General features: G+C 35.5%; 1 protein-coding gene across 2 annotated transcripts in view; it reads left to right on the top strand.

The window, feature by feature from the left end:
* The window catches only part of LOC123557330 (sushi, von Willebrand factor type A, EGF and pentraxin domain-containing protein 1-like), a 31,720-nt gene extending 5,992 nt beyond the window's left edge, over positions 1 to 25,728 (top strand). Inside the window, exons 11-37 of one of the 2 annotated variants that reach the window (XM_053543685.1) lie at positions 1,621 to 1,788; positions 1,962 to 2,117; positions 2,405 to 2,572; positions 3,872 to 4,045; positions 4,324 to 4,485; positions 5,331 to 5,498; positions 6,336 to 6,509; positions 7,004 to 7,165; positions 7,557 to 7,724; positions 8,046 to 8,219; positions 9,037 to 9,198; positions 9,600 to 9,767; positions 10,558 to 10,725; positions 11,950 to 12,105; positions 12,643 to 12,810; positions 13,202 to 13,369; positions 13,698 to 13,859; positions 18,453 to 18,620; positions 18,832 to 18,999; positions 19,550 to 19,711; positions 20,073 to 20,240; positions 20,505 to 20,672; positions 20,865 to 21,020; positions 21,319 to 21,486; positions 22,113 to 22,283; positions 23,065 to 23,232; positions 24,873 to 25,728. In XM_053543685.1, the coding sequence (XP_053399660.1) occupies positions 1,621 to 1,788; positions 1,962 to 2,117; positions 2,405 to 2,572; positions 3,872 to 4,045; positions 4,324 to 4,485; positions 5,331 to 5,498; positions 6,336 to 6,509; positions 7,004 to 7,165; positions 7,557 to 7,724; positions 8,046 to 8,219; positions 9,037 to 9,198; positions 9,600 to 9,767; positions 10,558 to 10,725; positions 11,950 to 12,105; positions 12,643 to 12,810; positions 13,202 to 13,369; positions 13,698 to 13,859; positions 18,453 to 18,620; positions 18,832 to 18,999; positions 19,550 to 19,711; positions 20,073 to 20,240; positions 20,505 to 20,672; positions 20,865 to 21,020; positions 21,319 to 21,486; positions 22,113 to 22,283; positions 23,065 to 23,232; positions 24,873 to 25,492 (4,943 nt within the window). In that variant the 3' untranslated portion in view covers positions 25,493 to 25,728. The remainder of the gene's footprint in view (positions 1 to 1,620; positions 1,789 to 1,961; positions 2,118 to 2,404; positions 2,573 to 3,871; positions 4,046 to 4,323; positions 4,486 to 5,330; positions 5,499 to 6,335; positions 6,510 to 7,003; positions 7,166 to 7,556; positions 7,725 to 8,045; positions 8,220 to 9,036; positions 9,199 to 9,599; positions 9,768 to 10,557; positions 10,726 to 11,949; positions 12,106 to 12,642; positions 12,811 to 13,201; positions 13,370 to 13,697; positions 13,860 to 18,452; positions 18,621 to 18,831; positions 19,000 to 19,549; positions 19,712 to 20,072; positions 20,241 to 20,504; positions 20,673 to 20,864; positions 21,021 to 21,318; positions 21,487 to 22,112; positions 22,284 to 23,064; positions 23,233 to 24,872) is intronic. The other variant, XM_053543686.1, reaches the window with a different exon arrangement.
* Positions 25,729 to 27,561: the final 1,833 nt, after the last annotated feature.

The following is a 27,561-nucleotide window of genomic DNA, read 5'->3' as shown; positions in this document are numbered from 1 at the left end:
TGGCAAAGAGCTTTCTCAATGAAATAAATGTAACACGTCCATTGGTAAATTGATTTCGACGTTAAATATGATCAGCTAGTGAGCGGATAGGATATCTTTTTACGGAAAGCAAATGAAAGATTTACAATGTTATACACCACTTTAAAAGTAAATTCAATACTGTCAATATCATGTCAATTTTTTCAAGTTTCAAGTCTAGTACTTTTGTGATCAAGACAGTGTTCCAATTTTGCTAAATTGATTATAAGAGTTATTAGAACATGATAAACCCCACGCCTAAATCACATTGATTTTATTCTATGTAAACGTAACAAGTATGATACCACAAAAATCTAAAGTCGCCATATGACCTAAATTATGTCGGTGCGACGTTAGACCCAACAAAAACAAACAAACAAAAAAATCTACTAACATCTGATCACCATTATAATATGCGCAAGATATACATTATGAAACAGTAATTTAAAGATGTTTTGTTTTGGTGACATCAACACAATTTAGGTCATGAGGCATTTTTTCCCAGCTCTTAAGGGTGAAGTAATACTCTAGGTGCCCCTCTGAGCATTGTTTCAGATATTTGCGGACACCTGTATGGAATTCCATAAACGAAAGCGTCTTGCTTACTGCCCACTGCTTACTGCTTACTGCCTATTGTCCACTGTTTACTGCCTACTGCCTACTGCTTACTGCGCACTTTGTATATAAAGCCGGTGCTAGAAGGCGTGTGCGCAGTGTTGCATGTTCCATTACTGCTCACCAGTCCATTGCTTTCACTTTGAAATTGTGAATATTTGTTAACTCTCAAGGCAAGAGTACATAACTCCATCAAAGTTTTGGTTGAATGATGGACCGTTTTACATGGAAATCTGTTAATTCCACAATTTGTCTTAACTAATACACACATGGCTTTGAATACTTGTTTACCATCATGGTTTCCATCTGTAGTCAAGAGGACACATATTTGTAAATCAATGAAGGGTGACTGAATTACGAAGCTGTTTACTTAAAATTCTACTTTTGTTTCCCATTCAATTGTAGTTCTTTGTAAAGTTGAACATGATGTCCTTCCCACGCAGCCCTTGGAGACAAACAAACTAACTTCTTAATTATATTAGCACCATTCAGTATGGGGCGCGTCGCTGGAAAAAGGGCACACAGTCTGTGACATTTGAAAATACATGTAGGCACAGACCCATGTCTGACCTAGACGAGCAACTTACACAGCTGGTAGAGTCCATGTATGTTGTATGATGCTTTACACTAAGTGGGTTACCTGATACGTGGGACAATAAAATTGATTGGGGCAGCCACAAATTTCGATAATTTCACACTAAATATATAAAATTATGTCATCATGCAGGACAATATTCGGAATGTTTTGATGTTTTTGCTATAAAATATGCACAGTAAGCAATAGACAGTGAGCAGTGCGCAGTAAGCAGGATGCTGTCGTTTATGGAATTCCATACACCTGGGCAGAACCACCGGCATGATTTCCTCGCAATAATACTGAACTAACTAATTAACAATGTGGTAAACTAGACAGTTAAAAATAGTAACATGTATCAACAACTGATATTTGCATATAGCTACATCACATGTCATGAATTCTTATTTCAGTGGAATGTAAAGCTAGAGGTGATCCTACAAGCGGTAACCTTACACTGACTACAGACGGACAAACAACCACTGGAATATACAGTTGTGCTGACGGCTATACGATAGTTGGGCAACAGACAATCTCATGCCGAATTGACGGAAATTGGAACTATCCATCGTCTGAATGCGGTGAGTTACTTTTTGAAAGCAGTTGTTTTAACCACAGTGCATATTGGAACAAACACAGATTTGTGTTGATTTATACATATCTAAGCATTTTAAGAGTTGTTGCGATGCTTTGTGTTTTCCATTGTATACACTTTGAGAAGGGACTGCAAAATCAACATTTAATAAATTTTCAGAATGTGAAACACCTAGCGCACCTGTAAATGGAAACGTTAGTGCTGACGGGGAAACTGTGATATTCTATTGTGATACGGGGTTTACCATGTCTGGTGGCAGCACGGGTAATTGTAATAATGACGGCACTGGATGGAGCATACCCACTCCTCAATGTGGTATGTAGATTTAGGATTTAATGTAGTCAAGTGATTCGGTGTACATTTATAGAAACTGGTAGTCACTTGTTATGTAGTTTTGGCCGACATAAATTGTTTCTATTTGTTTTATCTGGTAGGATGACAATAAAGCTTTAAATGCAGCATTTTGGTATATAATGACACTATCAATTTTAAGTTAAAATATATATCATCTTATACCCTTATGCGGTGGAGTAAACCTATATAATGCTTAAAACATACATTGCTTTAATATGCGTATTACACAATCTTTAAATGCATTTTAGTTCAGTGTGAAAGTCTCGATAGCTTTACGAGTGGAAACGTGACATATGTTAGTGATGGTTCAGCGACTGTGGTTGAGTATTCGTGTCCAGAGGGTTTTACCCTGCAAGGGACTCCACTTGTCAGCTGCAATGCAAGCGGCAATTGGGAGACAGAAATTCCAGAATGTGGTTAGTTTTAGTTTTTTGTGTGTAAATTGTGTGTTAGGGCTTATGTACTGTTCATTTTTCTCATTTCTAGTCATTAGAAAAATATTATAAATGTTATTGTCTTGCTGTATAATGTTTTTTTCTAACCATTTGATCACGCTTATTACATTAACATTTAAAGTTTTATATAGATAGATAGATATTTTATTGAACAAAAGGTCATAGACCCGTGAGTCCACATTGTATATAAACAGTGCATAGTATATTAAGTTCAATGGTGGTACAATCATATAAAGCATATTAAAATTACATAAGTTGATAATAACTATAAAAATTTCATTAACAGTGTACATGATGAGGCAAAGTAAGATATAGCCTAAATGTGCCTAAACAAAATATGTCACGATACATAATTTAAAGCAAATTATACTTTCTAATATAAGATTAATAAGCATGTGTATAAATTTCACATACAATATGACATGTTCGTCTCTATTTTGGTAGACCACAGTTTCTGTAATGAATGATTAAAGTAGAGATCAACTTTAAGAAAGCGAAAATAAGTCGTTTCATGATTTTCAAGTACAGTGTAACATATTACGCTGACTTGACCTAAAACTTTCTATAATTTATGAAAGGTTATTAAGGTAAACGGTTAACAGACATGTGCATGTATGAATATATAAATGCCAATTTGTGATAGTTTTTAATGTAAAAATCAATATGTAGCATAATGCTCTATAAGATAAGATAAGATAAGATAATTTTATTACTTTCATATAGGCTATTAAACCCATGATGACATATAATTTACATAATACAAGATATAGCAAAAACAGTGGTGAACATCACACTATGCGAAATTTTGTAATTGGAATTTAAAATTCTGTTCCGGAGAAGGTCAGAAATATATAGAACGCTTGTTGTATGGTTTGTCTGACAATAGTCAAAATTATTGTCGAGGCTCTAAGGACTGCGGGTAAATAGTATTGACTATTGACCGACACGACATTCAATAAATGTTTTATTACACAACATCAGAAATCGATATTCATAGTTTTATTTTCATATCTTTGACTAATTAATCCACTAAACATGTGTTAAATATAGGCCGTTCATGTAGCAAAAACAATTGAGACAATTTATATTAGTAGCCATGTGATAACGTGACAAAATAGAACATATATCATACATGTACCAATTTAATCAGGTAATTAAAATGTTCAGATATTTTCTTTTTTTTTTTAGAAAGAGTACTTACAAAAAAGATGTCTATCTTTGTGAGAAACAATATTTAGCATAATATTTATTATATTTCAGTTTCTTGCCCAACGTTACCGTCAGTGTCTGTTGTCACGGGATCTGTCTCGCTTGCAACAAATGGTACAGCAACAACAGCAGAATATAGCTGCCCACAAGGATACGAAGTCAAGGGTCTACAAACCCTGACTTGTAACTCGGACGGGACATGGAGTGACGACCCATCTGACTGTGGTGTGTATACCTACATCCTTTTAGATATATTCACAGACTGTTTGAAAGCCGTATTTTATTATTTGAAAAGACTCATGCAAGTTTTTGTCCTCTCCTTTGAAATTAAAGGGAAGTATGTATGTATCGTGATTGTAGTATATACCAGTAAATGATGTCTTATAACTATTTATAGATTAATCGAAATTCTCAGTTGTTTTAATCTCATTTCAACTTCTTTCAACCGGCAATAATAATTTACCCAGTTATCAATATTATTTTGATAATGAAATTCTTGACAGTTTGTGAAACGCCTACTATCCCAGAGGGTGGAAACTATACTATATCGGAGGACGGACTCAGTGTAAGTTTCTCGTGCGGGGAAGGATATACGATGGAAGGTGAACAGACAATCTCTTGTGGCACGGACGGCTCTGGCTGGGCGCTGGTGTATCCGAATTGCAGTAAGTACAGTGAACGTTAAATACAGTTTATGGACTTTTGAACAAATGAATTCGAAGTGTTGCAAGAAGTGGTTACAAGGTTTTATTTCATGATTGTCAAAACGTTTGGCATTCATCATGCACGACAGATGCAACCGACATTTCAGTCTTATAGAACACGGGCTTAACCGCTTTCAAAATGTGAAAGCTTAAATTTTGTTTCTTTTTAGCATATTTTAGACTTTCAGTAAGAAGTACTTTCTTTTGCATTTAGTTTTAATATGTAATTTTAGGGTTAAACACAATTTCCTTTTTTCATTCTAAAATGAGATTACGTACATCATACGTTAGTATATGTTTTGACGTACCATTTACAAGATTTGTCATGCTGTCAGAACTACAGTTCTTACAAAGATAACACTGATGCAACTAAGAAATACTCCGTTCATACCTTTATTAACTATCACTTCAGCAGTCTTTATGTGCCAAGTGGCGGCTGTAAAAGTCTCCCCGTACTTGGACTCGGTGTTGTTATATTTTTCATCTTTCTGGATCATGGACCTTGCATTCATATTTCCTGTCCGCTTAAGCCGGTGATAGGGGGCGTGAGGGGTGTTGCACATTTCATTACCTCTCATGAACAGACTCAATAAAACCGAGTCTGCTATCATGTTGCTTGGTAGCGCACTATGCTTCCAAAATACCTTCTTACAGATCTAATAACTACATACATACTGCGATGGAGTGTATATGTCATATATGAACAACTTTAAACATAGCATACTATAAACTAAGAGATGCTTACTAAAAGACATTTTAAATAAATATCAACCTTGATAAATGAATATGAATATAAATCTTTTTAGCAAAATGTGAAGAACTTGTAACACCATCGAATGGAAACATCACGCTTGTCACGAGTGGAACTGAGACCACTGCACTGTACAGCTGCGGAGTCGGATACACACTAGAGGGCTCGGCAGGACCAACTTGTCAGTCTGATGGTACATGGACAACTACTGAACAAACTTGTGGTATGACAACTTATAAGGGCCAGTATTCCAAATATTATTCATTTATATTTTATGACTTTAAATAAGACAACTGTCCATTGCTTTCATCCTTTTTTCAGCTTTACAATATTAAAGGTCCAATACTAAGGAAAGTAAACATTTTAATTTCTTTTAAAAAGCACAGAAACTATTTCATTTTATTGGAAAATGAAAGTTGGTATGTAGAAATTCGAAATAAATCGCAGCACATTGAACAATCATTTTTCTATGAAGTATGAAGAAAGTTAAAAAGACCTGGGGGGTCATTCTGTCGATTCATTGAAATTTCAACATAATACACATACATTTCTTTGAGTTCCATAGACCTTCTGTAAATTTTGACCTGCCAATCTTCATTATTTAGTGTCTTGCAGAAGTCTATGCACTGGCTATGAAAAAAATTGCCAACTCACTTTCCCTTAGTAATGGACCTTTAAAAGGATGTATATATTAATACAATCTCTTTATTACAATGAATTGGCGTCTATAAAATGTTGATACCTCAAGAAAACCGTTGCATACTTGGGGAATATAAACATATCTAATACAGTATAAGTGTCGATCCCTTTATGTACAACACTTTGAACTTTATACCTTCTTGTGAAAAATACTGACGTCTAACTATATATATATAGAGAGCTATATATACATCGTCTTCTTTAGAGTGTTAAATGTGAAGTGTACGTCTATGGTAAAACATATCGGTTATTTCTGTCGACAGTCATTGAGAGCGACTGAGATCGCGATGTACATAAATAAGCTTGCTTATACTGATAATTGTTTCTGCGTTCTCTCAGTTCATTCATGATGTACTTTCAGTATCTTGTCCAGACTTGCCCAGCATAGCAGTAACCAATGGATCAGTATCTCTGGAGTCAAATGGTACAACAACTGTTGCTGTTTACAGCTGTCCGAATGGGTACGAGGTCAGCGGTCCGGAGACTCTGACCTGTAACTCCAGTGGAGTGTGGGACTCAACCCCATCAACATGTGGTGCGTCTTTTTCACCCTTTCAGAAAGTACTTGTTTTGTATGAGGGTACCATATTTGTTTTTTTTCATTCATGTTACAACAGCATTATTAAGCACGTTTGTCCTGTTAAATGTAAAATATAGCCCTGCTAAACGCATTATTTTGCATTTTACATGTTCATTTGTATCATTTACTCCGGCAGCTTCACATTTCAGAAGTTTTTCATTTCACCTGTTTCTATACATCTGTAGACTCCTGCCTATTCCAAACTCTAGGTTTGTTTTGCTTGTTTTACAACTGTTGAAAACACCAACATTTGTTCATCCCTAGGGACAAGTCGCCATTATTTCTTACTTAACAATACAAATATATACCACAACTAAAAATATGAGCTGCTACGTCGTTTGAACAAAAGTACACGGTACAGTAGTCTTACTTTAAATATTCTTTCGCAAAAGTTAATTAGTTTAAATGTGATAAGGTCGCGAAGAATAGTCACGTATGTTTTCTTCAAGTTTGCAAGACCCCAGATATTCCAACTGGAGGAAATTATGCCTTATCTGAAGATGGTCTCAGTGTAACATTTACGTGTGGTGAAGGATATACAATGAACGGTGTTCAGGAGATCTCGTGTATTACAGATGGCTCTGGGTGGACTCTCACATTCCCTAACTGCAGTTAGTATCTTTTTTCCAGTCTATATTTATAGCTCATTTGACACGATCCTCAAGTAAATATGTGCAATGCAGATTTAATAAGCAATTTCATTTTATAAAAATTGGATCTTTTTCACCATAAACATTAAGTATCTTTCTAAGTAGTTCGAAGTTACCCCGTGAAACCAGTTAAATCTGTTACACGAGTCCTTATATATTTAGCTGGTTTGTAGTTTTACTTTTGACTGATTTACAACTAATTCTAAAATTTGGCTTGGTTAAAGATAATCTTGAAGAAATAAAGGAAATGCTATTTCTGATGTCGTGCAATAGAATATTTATTATCGGTGATTTGTCAAAACTACTTGCTACTTGTTACGTTTAATTGTTTAATTATTTTATTCTATTATAGCCCAGTGTGACAGTTTAACGCCTCCCGCTGGAGGCAATGTATCGCTAGTCACAAACGGTACCCAGACAGTCGCAGTATACAGTTGTGATGTAGGTTCGAGTCTTGATGGTGAACCAACTCCCGAATGTCAAGAAGACGGAACTTGGAAATCTACCGAACAGACTTGTGGTATAATCTGTTTAATCCAAATAAGTATAAGAATCTGTAACTTCAAGTAAATTTTGACAAACCTTTCAATATTTAAATTACTAGTTGATACAAAACACTTGACACCATGGTAATGAACGGCGCGTCAGCTTACAGAAGTAAGTAAACTAATGAGTTTGATTTTGAATAAAATTCTGTATAGCACTTACTTCTTTACTGTAGTTGACCGACCACTTTATTTGGACATTATGACTTCCTTAATATAATTATACCTTAATACTAACATTAACTGAAAACAATACCGATTTTATTTTATTATTTTTGTTTCATTTCGAATTTCAGTCACGTGCCCGAGCCTTCCGGATGTATCAATTACCACGGGAACTGTTACCTTGGAATCTGATGGTACAACTACAACAGCGATATATAATTGCCCCGAGGGGTATGAAGTTAGCGGCTTGCAGAATATATCTTGTAACACTGATGGCACGTGGAGCTCGAGTCCGTCAGACTGTGGTAATAATTATTATCCTCCGCCGAAGGTGGAGGGATATATATTTTGTGTTGTCAGTCCGACTGTCCGCTCATGCATGCATGCGTTCGTCCGTCCGTCCGAAATTAAAAATGTTTATAACTGAAAAATCGTTTTGCTAGAAGCATAAAACCTCACGCAATTATTAATTAGCATATGATCTCACATGTATTATTACCCTCATTAACCCAGTAAAAGAAAGTAACTGCAGAGTTATTGTCCTTAAATTGTTTAAAAATCAAAATCATAAATTCTCACAAAAACAAGTAACCCATAATGGATCTTTATGAAACTTAAGACAAATATAGATCACTGTAGTGCGGTGGTGCTCGCGCAAATTTTGCCAGGATCCCTTCAATAACTGCAGAGCTATTGCCCTTTAATTGTTATATCTTTTAAAATCTCCTAAGCCGTTGTTTTACCGTTGAAATAAAAGCATTCAGTTTGCCTAATTACCGTGCTTATTACAGATACGAGAGAATAAATACAAAAATACATTTTTTTTTGTATTGAAACGGTGTGCCTTGAACAATGCTATGTTTTGGTCTTCTGCATTTCAAGATGCTTTACTGTTGACATAAGTATTGACGACTTGATCTCATTTTTCCAACAGCTCTTTTATTTTCGATATATCGAATAATAACTATGCTTATGGGCAATGGGACAGTGTTAGCGTTTACCGTAGAACAGTTGCGCAGTGCTTGACATCTAGAAAATGGCGTCGGTTTCAAGCTGTATCATACTTTTTCGTATATATTTTTAAATTAACGGTTGACTTTTTATGTCAATATTGTTTTTCAGTATGTGTAACCCCGACTTTTACCGAAGGCGGCAACTTTACCCTTTCCGATGATAGACTGACTGTGACATTTACATGCGAGGCTGGCTACACTATGGTTGGAGAACAAACCATTACTTGTGGCACGGACGGGTCAGGCTGGGATATCGTTCAGCCAAACTGTAGTGTGTAGACATTGATAATTACATTCATTAATTGTTTTATGCTAAAATAAGGACACTAAATACGAATAATGTTTTTCAACCTCAGTCGCCCTTTACAAGTATACAACTCGAAGTTATTTAACAAACTTTCAGAAACCATCCACAATGGAACCGTAAAATCTCTAATGTTTTGAAATGTTTTGAAATAACTTGAGACTGTCACTTATGTGAATTATTGATACAAGTGTCTTAGCTTTTCAGTGAATCGTAAACATTTGGAATACCTAAAACTCGTAAGATAATACGATGTCACCTTTTCATTCACAAACTATAATACGATTTCGATATTGCATATCTGTCTAGAATGCCTCTTATTTCAAGTTTTTCGAGTTTCTATTTCATGTATTCATTTACAATTCCAGCTAAATGTGAAGACCTAACAACACCATCAGGCGGTGAAGTTGCTCTGATTACCAGCGGCACTCAGACAACAGCAGCGTATACATGCAGCGTCGGCTATACTCTTGACGGACAACCGACACCGGAGTGTGGGACAGATGGCACCTGGTCAGCAGAAGGACCTGTTTGTGGTATATTATTGATAATAATTCTGTCGTTCGGTAAATTACGGTAATGAACTTGTATTAACATTCGGCAATTTACGTACGATTACGTTATTTTCTAACGCTGTTTCGGCATTCTCCCATTGCTTAATGTAGTACATACGAACAACCAGCCGGAGAATGCTGAAATCGCATGCGGAGAATACGAAATTGCCAAATGTCATTACGGGAATACGAAATTGTACGGAAATTGCCGAATGTCATTACGGTAATACGAAAATGTCATTACGGGAATACGATATTGTACGGAAATTGCCGAATGTCATTACGGGAATACGAAATTGTACGGAAATTGCCGAATGTCATTACGGGAATACAAAATTGTACGGAAATTGCCGAATGTCATTACGGGAATACGAAAATGTCATTACGGGAATACGAAATTGTACGGAAATTGCCGAATGTCATTACGGAAATACGAAATTGTACGGAAATTGCCGAATGTCATTACGGGAATACGAAATTGTACGAAAATTGCCGAATGTCATTACGGGAATACGAAATTGTACGGAAATTGCCGAATGTCATATGGGTTTACTACCATAAGGCAAAACTTTTTTACTATGTTCCTTGTAATAAAAATTATGTCATCACCTTACAGCAGCTCATTATATATTAACTTAAAATCTGTGTGGTATATGTTGGTTTTACAACTACCAAGCAATAAAATATTTAGGTAAACAAATTCGCAATTTAAAATTAGTTAAGAAACAAACATTCATAGGACAATCGTAAAGTATAATGCTTCTATTCATAGTGAGCTGCCCAGAAGCTGCAAACATTACAAGCGGCATATTGAATGTTACAACGGACGGACAGACAACTACAGCTGTATATACATGTGATTCTGGATATGAAATGGATGGAAACGCGGTCCTGTCATGCCTTACCAACGGAACCTTTGATAATGAACCACCAATATGCTGTAATTACAGTCAACTTTAGAAATCTAAGAGTCTCTCGTACACTTTTGCTAATAAATTAGAAGGAAATGTACCGAAAAGTGGAACGGAAAATTGTCCAGTATTAAACACTTTTTGAATGTCATTCCGGTCAATAATCAAAATTATGGACTGGTCAATAGTAAAATCTATGAACTGGCTATTTATATAAGGAGTCATATCACAAAATCCTTTGATAGTATTCCAAACGACGTAGCAACTCATTATTCTGAATATTACATAGAAGTTAGTACACTCATTACTATTAGGGTATAGATAGAAATGTTGCGAAAGAATTGCTAAATGAATTAGGGTATTTAACTAACTGCTTAAACCATCTGCTCCATAACAAGTTTTTCCATGATTTCTGTTTAAATATTAGGCCATACCATTGATATTAAACATCTAGAAAGAAACCTCTAAGACTGGCAGTGGGGGGTGGGGGTGGGGTTGGGGGAGGGTATTTTCCATTGTAAATTTCAGCCACTTTTCACACTGACTTCATTTATGAATGAATTGAAACCTCTAAGACGGCAGTGTGTGGGGGGGTGGCTGTATTTTCCATTGTAAATTTCAGCCACTTTTCACACTGACTTAAGTTGTAATAAACCTCCCAGAATATGTTAGCATAGTAGCAGCATTTGAGATTTTTATTCGAAATTGTGATTTTGCCTGATTTCTTGACACATGGAAAATACAGTTTCTGCCCATACAATTGACGTTATAAAGATATTTTAATTTTATACGCTACAACCCTCGTAGACCGTAGAGATGGATAATTTACAATTTATATCTTAATGTTATGATATAAAGCCAGAAATCACGATAATCCCTGTTAAGGCTAAGGTGGAACAACAATAACTTGTTTTTTGTCTTTCTGCTTTACTCATCCACGTTATGTTTTACTCTGTGTTAATGAAGATTTTCAAACTTTTTCTATGAACTTCTAACTTCTTTCTTTCTGCTTTACACGTGCACGTTATGTTTTACTATGTGTTAATGAAGATTTTCAAACTTTTCCTATGAACTTCTAACTTCAAAGGCTCGCATTGATAAGCCATAGATTTCAAAACGTTACAGAGTGAAACGATATTTTCAGTTGTCTTTGAATGTTACGTTTGCTTCTTTTACTTTTAACATAATTACTTTGGAAATATACATCAGATCCTAACATTAATTCATATTAATTTTACTAAACAAAATTGCAGTCTGTGAGGCTCCGCCTTCACCCTTGTTTGGAAACGTTTTGTCGAATAAAACAACCGCGGTATACAGCTGCGATCAAGGATATATATTGAAGGGGACGTCCACAAGAACATGTCAAGAAGACGGTCGTGGATGGACAGATACTGCTCCTTCGTGTAGTAAGAACATATTTTGCCAGTTCCTGTTTTGCAGTGTGTTATTAAAGACAATATATGGTCAATATAGGCAAGCCGCTTAACTGTCTAGTGCAAATCACATAATTAAATAAATGTGAAATAAGATTTACGTGTTTAAGACATATAGCTTTAATACCTTAATCATAGTAATGTTTAAGACATATAGCTTTAATACCTAAATCATAACATTACGTGTTTAGGACATATAGCTTTAATGCCTAAATCATAACATTACGTGTTTAGGACATATAGCTTTAATGCCTAAATCATAGTAATGTTTACGACATATAGCTTTAATACCTAAATCATAACATCTTGATATCTAAGATTTATTTTAAATGATGAACATGATTTAAACCAAATTTTTGGGAGTTTGCAAACAACTCGATAACATGCGGCTAGGTCTTAGAAATTACTCAAGGTCTTCTAATAGTATTAAACACGCAAGAAGATATAAACTATAACAACAACAGTATCTAAAAGGAACAAATTCAAAAAATATTACTGTTATTCTTTTAGTAACATGTGCTACACTCGTTAGTCCGGCAGACGGGTCATATAGCTTGACTACAAATGGAACTGTTACTATCGCAACCTTCGGCTGTGATGTTGAATATTCGATGAATGGGACACAGATACTGGTCTGCCTTGACGATGGATCCTGGTCCGAGCAGGCTCCAAATTGTGGTAATCATTAAATATGATCGATTGGTCAGTTGATGTAACCAATATAACCTAATAATTATATATCGGTTCTTTGTGTGAATACTTGTTATGTAGTTTAAATCAGTCTCATTTTGGCCTATGTGAGATTACTCAATTGATAGGGACTTGTTCTCTTTTATAGTTTGGCCTAAAACATTGTATCCAAGAAAACTCGTGTTCATCTTTGACGGAAAGCTGTAAAAACTAATTTATAAAAAAATAGGGTTCTTTCATTTGTAAGCGCAAATGTAGCACGGAAAAGTATGATTGTTAGATTTAGCCTATAAAATGTTGGAATTGCATTTACATTATAATTTCAGTTAAATTGTGTATTATTATAATCCCAAAGTGTGAAATTTGTCTTCTTTGTCAGTCAAGTGTCCAACTTTAACTCAGCCCAATAGTGGCTCACTTGTTATGTCCAGTGATAATGTAACAACGTCGGCGAAATATACCTGCTCGTCGAGTTACTATATTGTTGGCGAGGATAACTTACTGTGTTCCTCAGAAGGCGAGTGGAGTGCAAGTGAACCATTTTGTGGTAAGAAAAATAGATTCTAGGTAATCCGTTTTTGTCTTATGCGATCTCACACTATTTGCTCTTATTATAACACATGAAACTCGTTGTCAATTGCTAAATCCTTTAGCAAGTGAAATGCAAGTCCTGACGTTACATAACAAAACTTATATAATTTTAAAAACATATTAAAACAAAAATTTTTCTTACTAGAATCTTTCATATAATACCACATTATTTCCTTTTAGCTATACATGGTAAAGCAATCTAAAACACAGTAATTAATGTCTAAAGTAGTAGAAATTCTATATTAACGAGAATATAGCTTAAAATGTGAAACATTATATTTAAGCATGCAACAACGTCACGGCTCCGGATAACGGTAACGTGGAAATATCGGTAGAAAATGGTACAGCCATATACACGTGCGGACTGGGGTATTCTATTGATGGTGTTGTTACACGTACATGTGCAAACGATGGTTCAGGATGGAGCCATACACAACCTTCTTGTGGTATATATACTCTTTGTTTGTGTAACATATCATATTATACGTGTATGGCTTATTCCTCAAAATTCGGTTCCCTAATCAGCAAATAATTTGTGGTTACATTAGAATCTGTTTTTGACAGGAATATTATCAAATGGTTATTGTGTGTTTGTATTACGCAGAACCAATTTTGTTTAGAAGGCTCATGGATGTTTCTTTTAGGATCAAAGAATAATTTTGTGCATTATTTGATCTTATTTATCACATGTTTTACGTCGTGGAAGTGAAGTTAAGTCATCTCATAATTTTGGTATTAGACTAGTGTAATACATTATTTTGACTTTGACGTAATTTCAAGTTAAGAAAACTTTGGTCGAAATGACATTTTTAAAGAAAGAAGAAAATGTAACGTCTCAGCAGAAAAAAAGTAACGCGTGCTGAAAAGAAGCTTAGATCTATATTTTGGTCTATCTATCTACCTTGAATTTATTAATCACACGTAATATCCTCTGTTAAAAGACGGCGTCAAAGATGGCCTTCACCTGATAAACATTCACACATACACACAATCATACAGTTAATTTATAATTAAACATTTATACAAAAGTACACATATCAGAATTACTTAAATTTTCTCGACAAACACGTCTCAAATTAAAGAAGTCTTAAATAAACGTAATATAACAATTGTGACAACGTTAAATGTTGCAACGCCGCTAAATGTCGCAACCGCCGTTAAATGTCGCAGGGTTGACGTTAAATGTCGCAACCACCGCTAAATGTCGCAAAATCGTCTGCCGCTAAGTGTCGCACCTTTAACGTTAAATGTCGCAAAAATTTGCCCACCGTTATATGTCGCAACACCAACGCTAAATGTCGCACTTCCTATTTGACACTATGACTATCAATTCCTTGTATATATTTACTTTTTGAGGGAAAAAAAATAACAAGTTTATGTAAATACAAATAATTATCTTAATGATAAGTGATGTTACGTAACAAGAGGGCCTTGGCCCTAGATCGCTCACCTGAGTTCCACTCTTTGCTTGAACAGTCACGCAAAAAAACTATTTGTGAAATTATTTTGTAATAGGGCCAGTGTTTTAGGACAGAAATATTCTGAGGTTTCGTTTAACTAAATACGATTTGGTAATAGTGTTGTATGTTTGTAGGGGTTGGGTATGGGTGGGGAACGGGGTGAATAACGACACAGAAATTTAGGACACAAGCACACAGCACCAAGACAATTAATAGAAAATATACATATTAACATTTTTAAGGGAGAGGGGGGGGGGGGGGGGGGGGGGGGGGGGAGAGAGAAGAGAGAGAGAGGGGGTTATGTGTGGGTACGCGGAAAAGTAGGATAATGAGGGGTATGAGACTAAACCAAACAATTTTAAGAGACTAAAAGTAACATAATATCGAAATTCCCGCTTTACCTGAAAGAATGTACAGAGGGCCACATAGGATCTTTCTCCGCCATTGAAGCTTGATAGTTACCCTATGACTTTAAATGTAAACCTCCAAACAAAGAAATAGAACCCATGGCTGTTTTGTAGAAAGTCGTCGTTTTCTACAGCTGGTACAAAACACAGTCTTCGTGTCGCGTAGTTGAACATCCTGTTGTGTAACAGGTCTGGATTGTTCCCCGAGCCGATTCCCCCCAACCCAAAACCCCACCCTTGTTGGCTTACTGGTGACTTATACTCATCAAAGTTGCACCCAACTATTTTGGAAATAATATTTTCTCAAAATGTAGACCCAAAACGCCCAAGAGGCGAACATTTTATACTTATATTTCAAAACTCCCCAGGGGGAAGAACCCTTGACCCCTTAAAAGGGGGGAGTACCCCTCCAGTACCTTAAAATTAAGAAAAAAAAATGCACCAGAGGCAACCATTTTATACCTGTTTTTCAAACTTTCCCGCGGAGAGACCCTGAGCCCTCGAAAATGACAGGGATAACCCCTCCCATACACCGAAATTTTGAACAAAAAATGCAATAAAAGTCCAGCATTCCATACTTGTATTTCAAAATTGTCAATGGGAAAAGACCCAAACCACCTAAAATAAGGGGAGTGCCCCCCTAGTACGTACCTAAAAAATAGACAAAAATGCACCACAGGCCAACATTTCGTACCTGTATATAAAAAACTTTCCCATAAGTACGGACAGAGGAACCCCGTACCTACCGCACGTCGCCGGTGACGCTTTTGTTTTATAAACTGGTGCCCCCCTCCCCCATCCCATCCTCCATCAACAATTTCCGGCCCCCGGCCTGTTGTGTAACGAAATTCAGGTCGACTAAAGACATGCAATACAGCGCGCGACAATACGGAGCGCGAGCTTATTGTCTCATGAGCTAAACAGGACTCCATAGAATAACATAGTTCAGACCTGAAATAAATCTAGTACTGTGGCGAGTACCACGTTAGTTCTCAAATCTTTTGATATGAAATATATAACGTATGTATGGTGCGGAACCATTGAAAAGCAAACGTGCAGATTAGAGTGAAAAGTCAATTCAGTCCTTCCCAATTCAAGCATGCATTACCCAGTCTTATCTCTAAGTTGTAATGACTGTTTAACTTACCTTATTTTGCTGTGCGACATTTAGCGTTAGTGTTGCGACAATTAAGATGTACAAAAAAGAAAGCCTGTCCCATAAGATAATAAATAGTTCCAGATTTGAACAATTAGATAATATGAATATTATCATTATTGGAAACGAATACAGTAACATCAGTTCAACAAAATTCTTGTAATTACAAGTAATTAATTGCTAAAAACTATTGTAACAAGAGAAAATTCTTTAAATCATGCTTGAAAGCAGTTATATTATTATAATGAAGTTTAATGTAAGAAGGAAGTGAATTCCATATGTGTGCAGCTTTGTAGCTAAATGTTTGTTTTCATGAAGTCCGTTTTAGGTTTAACAATAGAAAGGTCCATGTTTTCGGTTGAGCGCAGGCTGTAATGATCATTATGAACAAAATGTAGTAAATCTGAAATGTATATAGGACAATCTCCTGTTTTACTTTTGTACACTAATAATGAAATATGGTATTTGCACTTGTTCTCAAAAGATAGAACTTTTGAATTTCTTAATACTTTATCAAAGTTGCTACACTTTGATTTTGTAATTATTTTAATAGCGCGTCTCTGCAAAGATGTAATTTTATCAGTGTCCGATTTGTGACAAAGTCCCCAGACATTGCAACCCATGGTTGACATAATATATGCATTGTAATACTATAGTTTCATCTCATCTGTTAAGAAAAATGCAATTCTTCTAAGTAGAGCAATTTTTTGGTTTAGTTTATTGGCCACGGTACTAACGTGGGATTGCCAAGACAGAGTTTCATCGATATATACACCTAGAACTTTCTGACACTTCACGTTTTCAATGACCGAACCGTCTAATATTAACTCAAGATTTTTAGTATGTTTTATTTTGACTCTAGTGCTCAATACCATACATTTTGTTTTTGAAGGATGAAGTGACATGTTATTTATTTTACACCAATTATGGACACTATTTAGGCTATACTGAAGTTCAGACTGAATTTTTGTAATACTGTTGGCGGATTTATGTAGGGTGGAGTCATCGGTATATAGATCAATGTTGGTAGTATTTGAAATTAACGCCATGTCATTGATATATATCAGAAAAAGAAGGGGTCCTAGTATGGGTCCTTGCTGGACACCGGATTGTACTGTCATTCTTTTGGAATGCAGCTTCTTTACTTCTAGAGTCTGTGTTCGATTAGCTAAATAAGATTTAAGTATATCCAATGTTCCGTCTGTAAAATGGTAAAGTTTCAGTTTATAAATCAGTATTTCATGATCCACCATATCAAAAGCTTTCTTAAAGTCAAGAAAAATAGCCCTTACATACTCCCCATTGTCAATGTCTTTTAGCCACGTTTCTATTAGATATGTAGGAGTGGTTAGGTCTGAATCGTGATTGATTTTTGTATATTATATCTTTTCGTTTAAAGAAGTCCTGTAACTGTGTAGCAATGTGACGTTCAAATATTTTAGATATTGTATTAAGTACGGAAATAGGTCTATAGTTTCCCGGGTCTTGTTTGTTACCTGACTTAAATTTAGGAATTACCCTTGCTTCTTTTAATTTATCAGGAAAAGTACCATTGTATATACTATTATATTGATATGAATACGACCTTTTGTACACATTGTGTATTGTACAACGTAAGATTTTCAAATTTCCTTATTAAAGTCAATTTAAATTCTACGGAATAAATTCTATAGGTTTGTAACAATTTTGAAATTAAGTCTCTGCACTTTTAAATGAGCCAAATCTGACATAGACGTTATTTCCCATCATGTATGCAATTTATAAATGCAAAGTTTTGCTTCATACTTAACTTAAAGAAATCAGGAATCTTAATTATAACTTAAGTGTATTATGGTATTCAGACAGTCTGAGAGTGAATAAAGTTTGATGTAAATAACTAATTATAAATTTATGGCATACTGAATTTCTTTAAAGAAACATGTCCACATATTTGTTTAACTTGTTGGAAAAGTCATTCTCAATTGTGCTGTCAGTATTGTGTAGAAGCGTATAAATATCTATGGTATGTCATTCCAGTTGGCTGCCCCAACGTAACATTTACAGCTGATGGTAACTCTGAAATTGTGTCGGACGGGACAGTGACTTCGGTTAATTTCCAGTGTGAAAAGGGAGCTACAATTGATGGACCGGTCTCCCTCACATGTCAGAGCGACGGTACCTGGACATCTGTGCAACCAACATGCGGTAAGTACAGTCATCACAACAGTCTTTGTTTGTGTGCATGATCAAAGTCAGTAACTATCCAAGAAATATTTTGTTTATTAACAACTTGTCATTAAGAAGCCGTAGCCGTAACGTTTGCCTTTGTCGGACTGACCTCACTGAAACGGTAACAAAACAATTCCGTAAAATATTTACAAGTAAGATTCGGTCATCTTTTTCGGGTATTTTTCAGTGTCATGTCCTGGATTAGACTCGCCATCTAGCGGAAATATCACTGTAGACACCGACGGTCAGATATCAACAGTTACATATACATGTGCAGAGAGTTATAAAGTTGTTGGAGAAGCTACACAACAATGTCAAACTGACGGCACTTGGTCAGGATCGAACACTACATGTGGTAAGATAAGATTCACATGAATATATTACAGCAATATCAAAATCATTAGCTAAAAGTAACGGTTGATCTTTAAATCTTTCCTACTTCTTTACTGAATGCGAAAACAAATCTGCAATCGTTTGTGTACATGTTGTTTTTCAAACTGTCTATACACTTTAAGAACTAACCGAAAATAAATATAGTCCTTGCGATTCTATCAAGGATACGCACAGGTAATTACATCGGCATAACTACCTCAGAATTAACATAACATGTCGTGGTAATAACGTATTTACATTCTGAAGTCGTATATCTGTAAATTGATTTTCTAAAGTATATACTAATATTACCGTAACCATTGCTGAGATGTACATCAGTCCGTATATTTATTAGTATTTCTGTCAAATATTTCTGTTTCAGGACATCTTTGTAACATTTACAGCTGATGGTAACTCTGAAATTGTGTCTGAAATTCATTTAACTATTGCGTGTACTCTCACCGACACAAAATAGTAGGTAATCTGTGTTTGTACATACTTCAGCTCTGTCTTTTATCGTATTTTTATTGCAGTTTGTGTGGCCCCGACACCTCCAGCAAACGGAACAATAACGTTAGAGAACAACAACCATGTAGCAGTATATACATGTGACATTTACTTCAGTCTGATGGGAGACAGTGAACGAACATGTCAGAGTGATGGTTCGGGATGGACAGGATCAAGTCCTACATGTGGTTTGTATTATACAAATTCGCCCGCTTAAATTTATTGACTTTATTTAAAACAACAGCTATCTCACTACACTACCCTCAACTATTTGAAGCCTAGCTTACAACAGGAGCTTTAGCAAAACTTTTTAAGTTTAAAACGGGTAATATTTTTGTAATTTATAAAAGTTAATTTACGTTAATTTCGGTGTATGGAATTTCGCTCGTATGCTCGCTAGATGACGCAGAAGACTTTAAAGGATTTAAAAGCATTCAGGACAATAGTTTTATTAACCGTGAGTATTGCCATATTTCTGCCAACATTTTGACATACTATGTTGTAATCAGCTAATAGTAGGTAAGCATGCACATGTTTTCTATGTTACAGTACAATGTGCACCACTTATATCACCTTCCAATGGTAGTTTATTTACGGATACAAATTCAACACATACAATTTCTACATTCGTTTGTTCGCTTGGAACTTCTATGCAAGGGGAGGCAACCAGCGTTTGTTTGAACGACGCCACGTGGTCTTCGGCAGAACCAGTATGTGGTACGCAAGTATAATTGTGTTGTTTTTACCTAGTGCACGAGTAGCACAATGTATACAATAAAAAGCCCTCTGCATACATAAGTACGTTGCAGCTTAAGTACGATATGTTTGAATTAAAAATTGAAAAATATTACTTTTTCGTTTTACTTTTAAGTTCAGTATTCCATATAAGTTTCTAAACAAAAACATTTGTAAGATATTTGAAAATATAATGTTTTTAATGGATTAAAACAAAACCATGAAAATGTGTTTTTTTTTATCTAGTGACCTGTCCCAGTTTATCAGACCCCACTAGTGGCAATGTGACCCTTTTTACGGACGGTTTGACAACAACGGCTGAGTACGCATGCGCAAGCGGATATGAAGTCAGTGGTCAGTCAATTTCAACATGCCTGGCGGATGGAAGCTGGTCATACACTACCCCAGAATGTTGTAAGAAAAATGCAAAATTTGAATATTTCTTAAGATTTATCGATATTTTTGGTGTAAACGAGTGTATATGCTGCTTTCACTTTATTTTACAATACAGGGATAATTTGCAAGCTTGTATAAATAAAATAAAAACATTTTATTTAGAATCGTATTGTATACTCCTATTTTTATATAATTGTCATTTCTATCCAGTATGTGAAGATCCATCTTCTTTTGCCAATGGAACCGTGTCTTCTGATGGAAGAGATGCAAATTTCCAGTGTAACGTTGGTTACAGTTTACTTGGCACCTCTGAAATTACTTGCAATAATAATGGTACAGGCTGGAGTGAACAGTTTCCTGAATGCAGTAAGCACTGTTTTACACACATACTTCACAATTTATGTATTAGTCCGCATCAAGAAACCACTTTTTGATAAGGGTTATATTGTAATTGAGAAAGGGCAGTCATTTGGAAATGATTTTCCATTCACTGTATTTTTCCTGATCGAGGTATGTCCAGAATCTAGACTCTTATTTAAGTTCAATGTCACTTTGATCAACTGCGTGCCAACTTTTGTGATCATCGCGTCCTGATAAAAACTGCTACCTTTAGTCTTTGCATATTTACGTTACGTATTTGATCATATTATTGTTCTTTTTACAGTTAAATGCAACGATGTGAATGCTCCGAGCGGTGGAAATGTCGTCTTTACTTCTACTGGTATCGCCACAGTAGCCGGGTTTTTGTGTGACGTAGGCGCGACACTAAACGGCAGCACGAGCTTAACGTGTCAGGTGGACGGTAGTTGGAATGGTACAACGCCATCTTGTGGTATATATTAGCCTTAAGTATTTATCATGCAGAACATACTTTTGTGAATCTTTCGGACTGATAAAACAACGCGAGGGGTCAGCGAGAAACCGTTTAAGTGCGTATAGATTAAACGAAGTTAGCCATCCAGTTATAGCAATATGTAGTTCATAGTTCATGATTTATTTTTCAAAGTAAAAGCATTTAAAATAACTTATATCGATTGGATGTCACCATGAATAGGAAGAAAAACATCTTTTGTAAAGACTATGTTTAGGCTAGAATATCATGGAAGTGACGTTGCGAATCTCGTTCTTTTGGGTATATAACCATTATAATTTGATTTTTTCCAGTTTCAAACTGAATTAGAACTGGTTGTCTGCATTTTGCCAGGATGGGACAGGCACTTATTTTGTGAAGTGTATTGTCACACCGACAACATTATCTAGACCTAATTCTTGATTTCTATTTTGATGCGATCTATTTAGAGGAAACGTTGTCCCGTGTGTGATAATCAAGCTACACTGGTCCCGTTATTATTGTGTCTTATCTATTGTTTTTTTTTAAAATAACTTCAAGAAAGAATGAAGGTAACATATTTATGCTATCGCCTTATATGAAAATCTCACATCTTTCTTCTTGTCAAGTTTCCTGTGAAGTATTGGCTTCTCCTGCTAATGGCGAGTATGTGATGTCTACGGACGGAACGACCACGACTATACAGTTACAGTGTAATGACGGCTATGAAGCTGCGGGGACAACGAATATAGAGTGTGGTACAGACGGACAATGGATATATAGCAAACAGAGCACATGCGGTATATATCAATTATGATATCTGTAACAATAATAAAACTGTTAGGGGAAAAAAGCAAGGATAAATATTCAACAGGGAAAGCCACGCTCCAAAAACGCAGTTTCCCTAAACCGTAAACCACAGTAGGGCAAACACGCACGTACACAAGACAAACACATGCACGCACGCAGACAAACTTGAAAAACAACACAGTCGGGCAGGGAAAAACAGCACTGTGGGTCACGGCCCAGGGACGGCAGACGGCCAAAAATATGGTGGACACCTAACCTCACTCATAGTAAAAGGTTGGGGCGATGAGGGATGATGGGGGGGGGGGGGGGGATAGGAAAGACACACCAACAACGAACAAGACAGTATACGTAACATTAAGTACAAAACAGACAAAAAACAATTTGAAAATAGGGGCACCGCCTTGGAACGGTCAGTAACCTGCATAATGGAAACTGGGGGGTTTAAATGTGTTTAGGCCATGCCAACCTCGAACTTAGCCTATTTTCAACAAGTTAGACAATACCGTGTAATTGAAATATCTCCCCGCTGAGAAAGGAGCTAGCACCAGTGACAAAATACCAGATTATATAAAGTAAGACATATAAATAGGGCCGATATAATTAAGCAAGCGGCAAGACAAAATTCCAGGACTCACATTGGACGTTTATGCTTATGAGTATCATACAGACATTAGAAATCATGTTCATGAATGTACTTTGAATATTAATAAACAACAAATGAACGAATAAAAAGCTGATTATAAGATATCATTCTTTTTATCTTTTTCACAGATAAAAAGGAAGAAGTAGCCAATTCCTTGTTGGGCGCTTTGATTGGAGTGAGCATAGCATCCCTCCTCATCATCACCGTTTTGTCGATTTTGTTGGCAAGATTTGTCTACCTTTATCTGCAAAGAAAGAGTGGCGGAGACAAATACACGACTAATGTTACACTTTTCGGTAATGGCTTCCAAAAAAGCTCGTTTTGTAATTTCTTCAAATTGATCGCAGATTACTCTGTTTGGTGAAATGCAGTCAACTCTTGTTATAGCGAACTCCCCAATATGTTCGTGATATACGGAGTTTCTTAAAAACGTAAAACGAACAAATTCCTTAAAATTAGTATTTGTATAACGAGCAAATTAATGTGACAAAGTAATTGATTGTGACTAGAGGTTTGCCTTATTGCTAAAAGTGTACAAAAAGAATGTAGCTTACTTGATTGACTTACGATTTGATAGTTAATATTCTGTCAATCTCCCAGATTAAGTGTTGATTACAGTGAACAGTAACTCACCTTTGCAATTTGATCCCGCTTGTTCCCTCCTTAAGTCGGGGACAATTTACATTATTCAGTATGAAAAGACAGGCGTAGAGGAACATATATTATTTGCAATTATGCTGTATTAATACTGAATTTCCAGTGAAATATTAAGTGAAATATTAAAATCATACCTTGTTTATGCTGCCGGATTTGAAAAATAAATGTCATTTTTTACAAAACTAAGCTTTTGAAATGGGACAGAGACATTACTCACATAATTCTGCTGTTTTCTCATAGTATTGTTATAATTGATGATTGTTTGTCACCATACGTTGTTTGCTCTACACAATATCGAACGCTAAGAGACATACATTTAAATCTCGACGGTTCGGTATAAGCCTTATACAAATTTCTGATTATAAAAGTTTGTTGTTCGCTACATCCGTTTATAATTCAATGTATTTTTTTTGAACATGGACATGGAAATATGTTCCTTATATCTAATAGTTTGCTGTAAGCGAGTTCGCTATAATCATTTTATTTTACATAAAATAAAGAAGGGAAAAATCAGGACATCTAAAACTGTTCTTTTCGCCAGGAAATTCGTTAAAATCATGTTCTTTATAAATGAAGTTTATACCGTTGTTAACCAATCGGCGAGTACTATTACTACGAGCAACAGCACTACTATCATTGGGACCACCTTTCTCACAATGTTTAGAAAGTAAACAACTTTATTGCCCATATCGCCGGAAGGCTTATAACCAAGTTGTTCAGTTATGATGAAAGCTCTTACTGTTTTGCTAGCAAATCGACTGAAATTTCAGTTCATACATTGACTGAAAAATTGTGTTACATATTCTGATGTTATCAAGTACGTTCAAAATGCGCATTTAAATAATCAACAGCTGGAGCTTACCAGTGTAAAAGTAAATGAAAACCGTATCTTATCTGACTTCAGGCGTACTTATCATTATTCGTATTTCAAAACGATAAGACCACATTCAAATGGTTGATTGCAATGTTGGAACTATGGACGCTGGTCCAGATTTAAAATGCAGTTTAAAATAGGTATCCAAATTGTAAATAAAGAGCATATAAAACAAAAACTACAAACTTTATTAGGGCTTTAGGATTTGTATTTTTCTTACAAGAACTATTCATCTTGGAACGAAACCAGCAAATGTAGGCCTATATATGGAGGCTCCGTAGCTTTGACACTTACTATGCTTATAAACGCGTCTAAAGTCATAAAGGGGACCAAGGCGAATTAAATAAAATATTGAAATATTAAATATACATTTATAGTAATTACATGAACTTATTTTAATTTCAGATTCTGCCGGGAAGTTTAAATATTCTGATGATGAGTTTCCTTTCAACCCGGTAAAACTGACACGGTCCGCTGCACCTGTCAATCATGAACGTCCTGTCTTTGATATCAGCGGTCCATTTTCTACAAGCCCCGCCCCACAAGGATTTGAAAACCACGTGACTGGACATGAGGCGGTTCCAGAAAGTCCTCTGCCAATAGAAACCCACCGTTCTGGAAATAGTATAATTAGCTTCAGACGAAGCACTACAACATTAACCGATAAGAGTTTGTCAAGCGTGACTGCAATAACCATTGAGTCAGCAAAAGAAACGCCAGCTATAACAGCACCTCTGGCAAAGAACATAAATGGTCTTCCTCCAATCAAAAATGGAACTACACCTTTGCAGGAGCCAGAATTGAAGCCAAGAAGATTATCACCTATTCCGAAACACATGCAACGAAGAGGAAAACTCAGTCCGTCGTCCCCACAAATAAATAAAGTAATTAAAGAATCCAAATCTGACGCGGAAGGAAGGCAGTCACCTTTTGAGGGACGATCTCCGATTGTAATGAGTCATCCGCTAAATGTTACTGATTTTGAATCACAATCACTTGACAGTGTTTCTATGGTCGGAGAGTAAAAATTGTAGTTAAACTGTTGCTTAAAAACTGTTGTAAAGTTAACGAAACACTCGTGTTATAAAAAAGAAAGGAAATCTTGTAACTTTTTAATGCTGAAATGAACGTCCTGCAATCAGCAGGAAGTACTTACTAAGCAAATATATGTGTATTAAATTGTTAATAACTCTTTCATGACCTTTTCCATTTACAAAACAGTTTTCAAACAAAATAAATTCATAAGAAAACCATAAGTAAGCATGGGCCATTTTCAGTGCATATATTAGCAGATTTGGATTAAATTAGTCTGTTTATGAGAAGATGGATATTGAATGGATTCAAAGGATCCTAAACCGTTTTAATAACTGAGTCAGAATACGAGTTTCCGACTGCCATTTATGATTACAAAATGAAATTCTATTTTACCCTTTAAAGGCATATGCTAGAATTCATGTATATGAGATGGGCGAAATTTTTCAAAATAATAGAATTTCTTCAAACTTTGGATATTGAAGGAAAATCTTCAAAGAAACAAAAAATATGCAATAAAAGTCATAGGTCACCGGTATTAAAAAAGAGTTATCTGCCCGTGAAAACGGCATTTTTTTGGGGAAAATGACATTTCCTGGACAGATTTTGTTTTCAAACGTTCACATTTATTCTTCATTATATACTCTGTCATCTTCAGGGATCATTAGAGTATCACACCATGCTCGGTTTAAAGTTATGGACATGTTATGTGCATGGCATTCAAAATTGGGAACCCAGAACTAAAGCAAATTATGAATTGAATTTCACTACAAACTGATTTAAGTTTTTTTACTGTTTAGTTTTGAGTCAGACCTACACAATTTAGGTCATATGGCGACTTGTCCAGCTCTTATGGTAGAAGAAGACCCCAGGTGTCCCTCCAAGCATTGTTGCACACTATCTGACCGGATCTTCGTAGCATAGTGGTTCAAGGTCCATTACTAAAACCCGAACGAGTATTATACGAAAACCAGAGTTTGTAGCTGACACTTCCTATTTACTGAAAATATGGCCCACTGCATCAGATCTGACCAAATAGTCATGAATATGTTCAAGAATAACTAACAAATAAAGAAAAAATGTTGCCTATGTCAAACCGAAAGTATGTTTTCCGACTGCTTACGAACCCGTCGAGCATCTTCGGACTTTTTCGGAAGAATCCTTCGAAACGATGCTATAATTTATAAATATATGCAAAATATATTATATGCCCAAACGATAACGTGATTTTTACAAACTTAGCACATGGAATTCAACAATTTTGTTACTCACAAAACCTTCATGAAAATCATTCTTATAATACAGGTAATAAACAGCTATACTACAAGTTTACGGGAGGACAATTCAGGCCCTTCCCGAATAAAAGTGTTTTTACAACTTCGTCTGCAAACGTTTTCAGTTAATCTCTTTTCAATACAGTTTTCAGAATATAAATGAATAACTGTCTTACACTGCCGAAACAAAATGTGATTGAAATTTACCTAAATACACTGATTTATGTACATATGGCTACATTAATTTAATAAGATTTTAGACATTAAACACATTGTCTTGGCCTAATATATGTCACTGTCAATTTTAAACATAAATTTTGTACATTTCATATTTTTCGTGCAAGTCGTGTATAATTACCATCATGGAAATACAGTTATTTTGTCGCGCGTCTTTAAACGGATATTCGTTTGAAACAATTTTAAAATCACGTGATCCCGAAGAATTTCCGACCGATTACGGAAAAACGATAAACATGAAAGTAGGACAAAATGACCCCCCATGTCAGTCTAAGAAAATACAGAAACAATCATTTGTTTCTCTGTACATGTGTTGATTTCAAGAGAATATTGCACGGCTATCATAATGTTTAATACTATATTACAAAATGTGTAGTCTTTTTTTAAGATTTATGTCTATTCATTTGTCTTTATTTTGCACCTTTAAGGTCGGCGACTTTGAGTCACTGGACCATCAACTCTCCATGTTCAAGCCCTGCTGAGGTGGTCATATAAGGAGACCATCCGAGATAAAATATCAGTTTGAGGCGTTTTCTTCAGACGGGGGTTTG

This window comes from Mercenaria mercenaria, chromosome 5, assembly GCF_021730395.1.
Source record: "Mercenaria mercenaria strain notata chromosome 5, MADL_Memer_1, whole genome shotgun sequence".
Taxonomy (NCBI): domain Eukaryota; kingdom Metazoa; phylum Mollusca; class Bivalvia; order Venerida; family Veneridae; genus Mercenaria; species Mercenaria mercenaria.
Note: the sequence above shows the minus strand (reverse complement) of the source record. Positions and strands in the feature narration are given on the sequence as shown.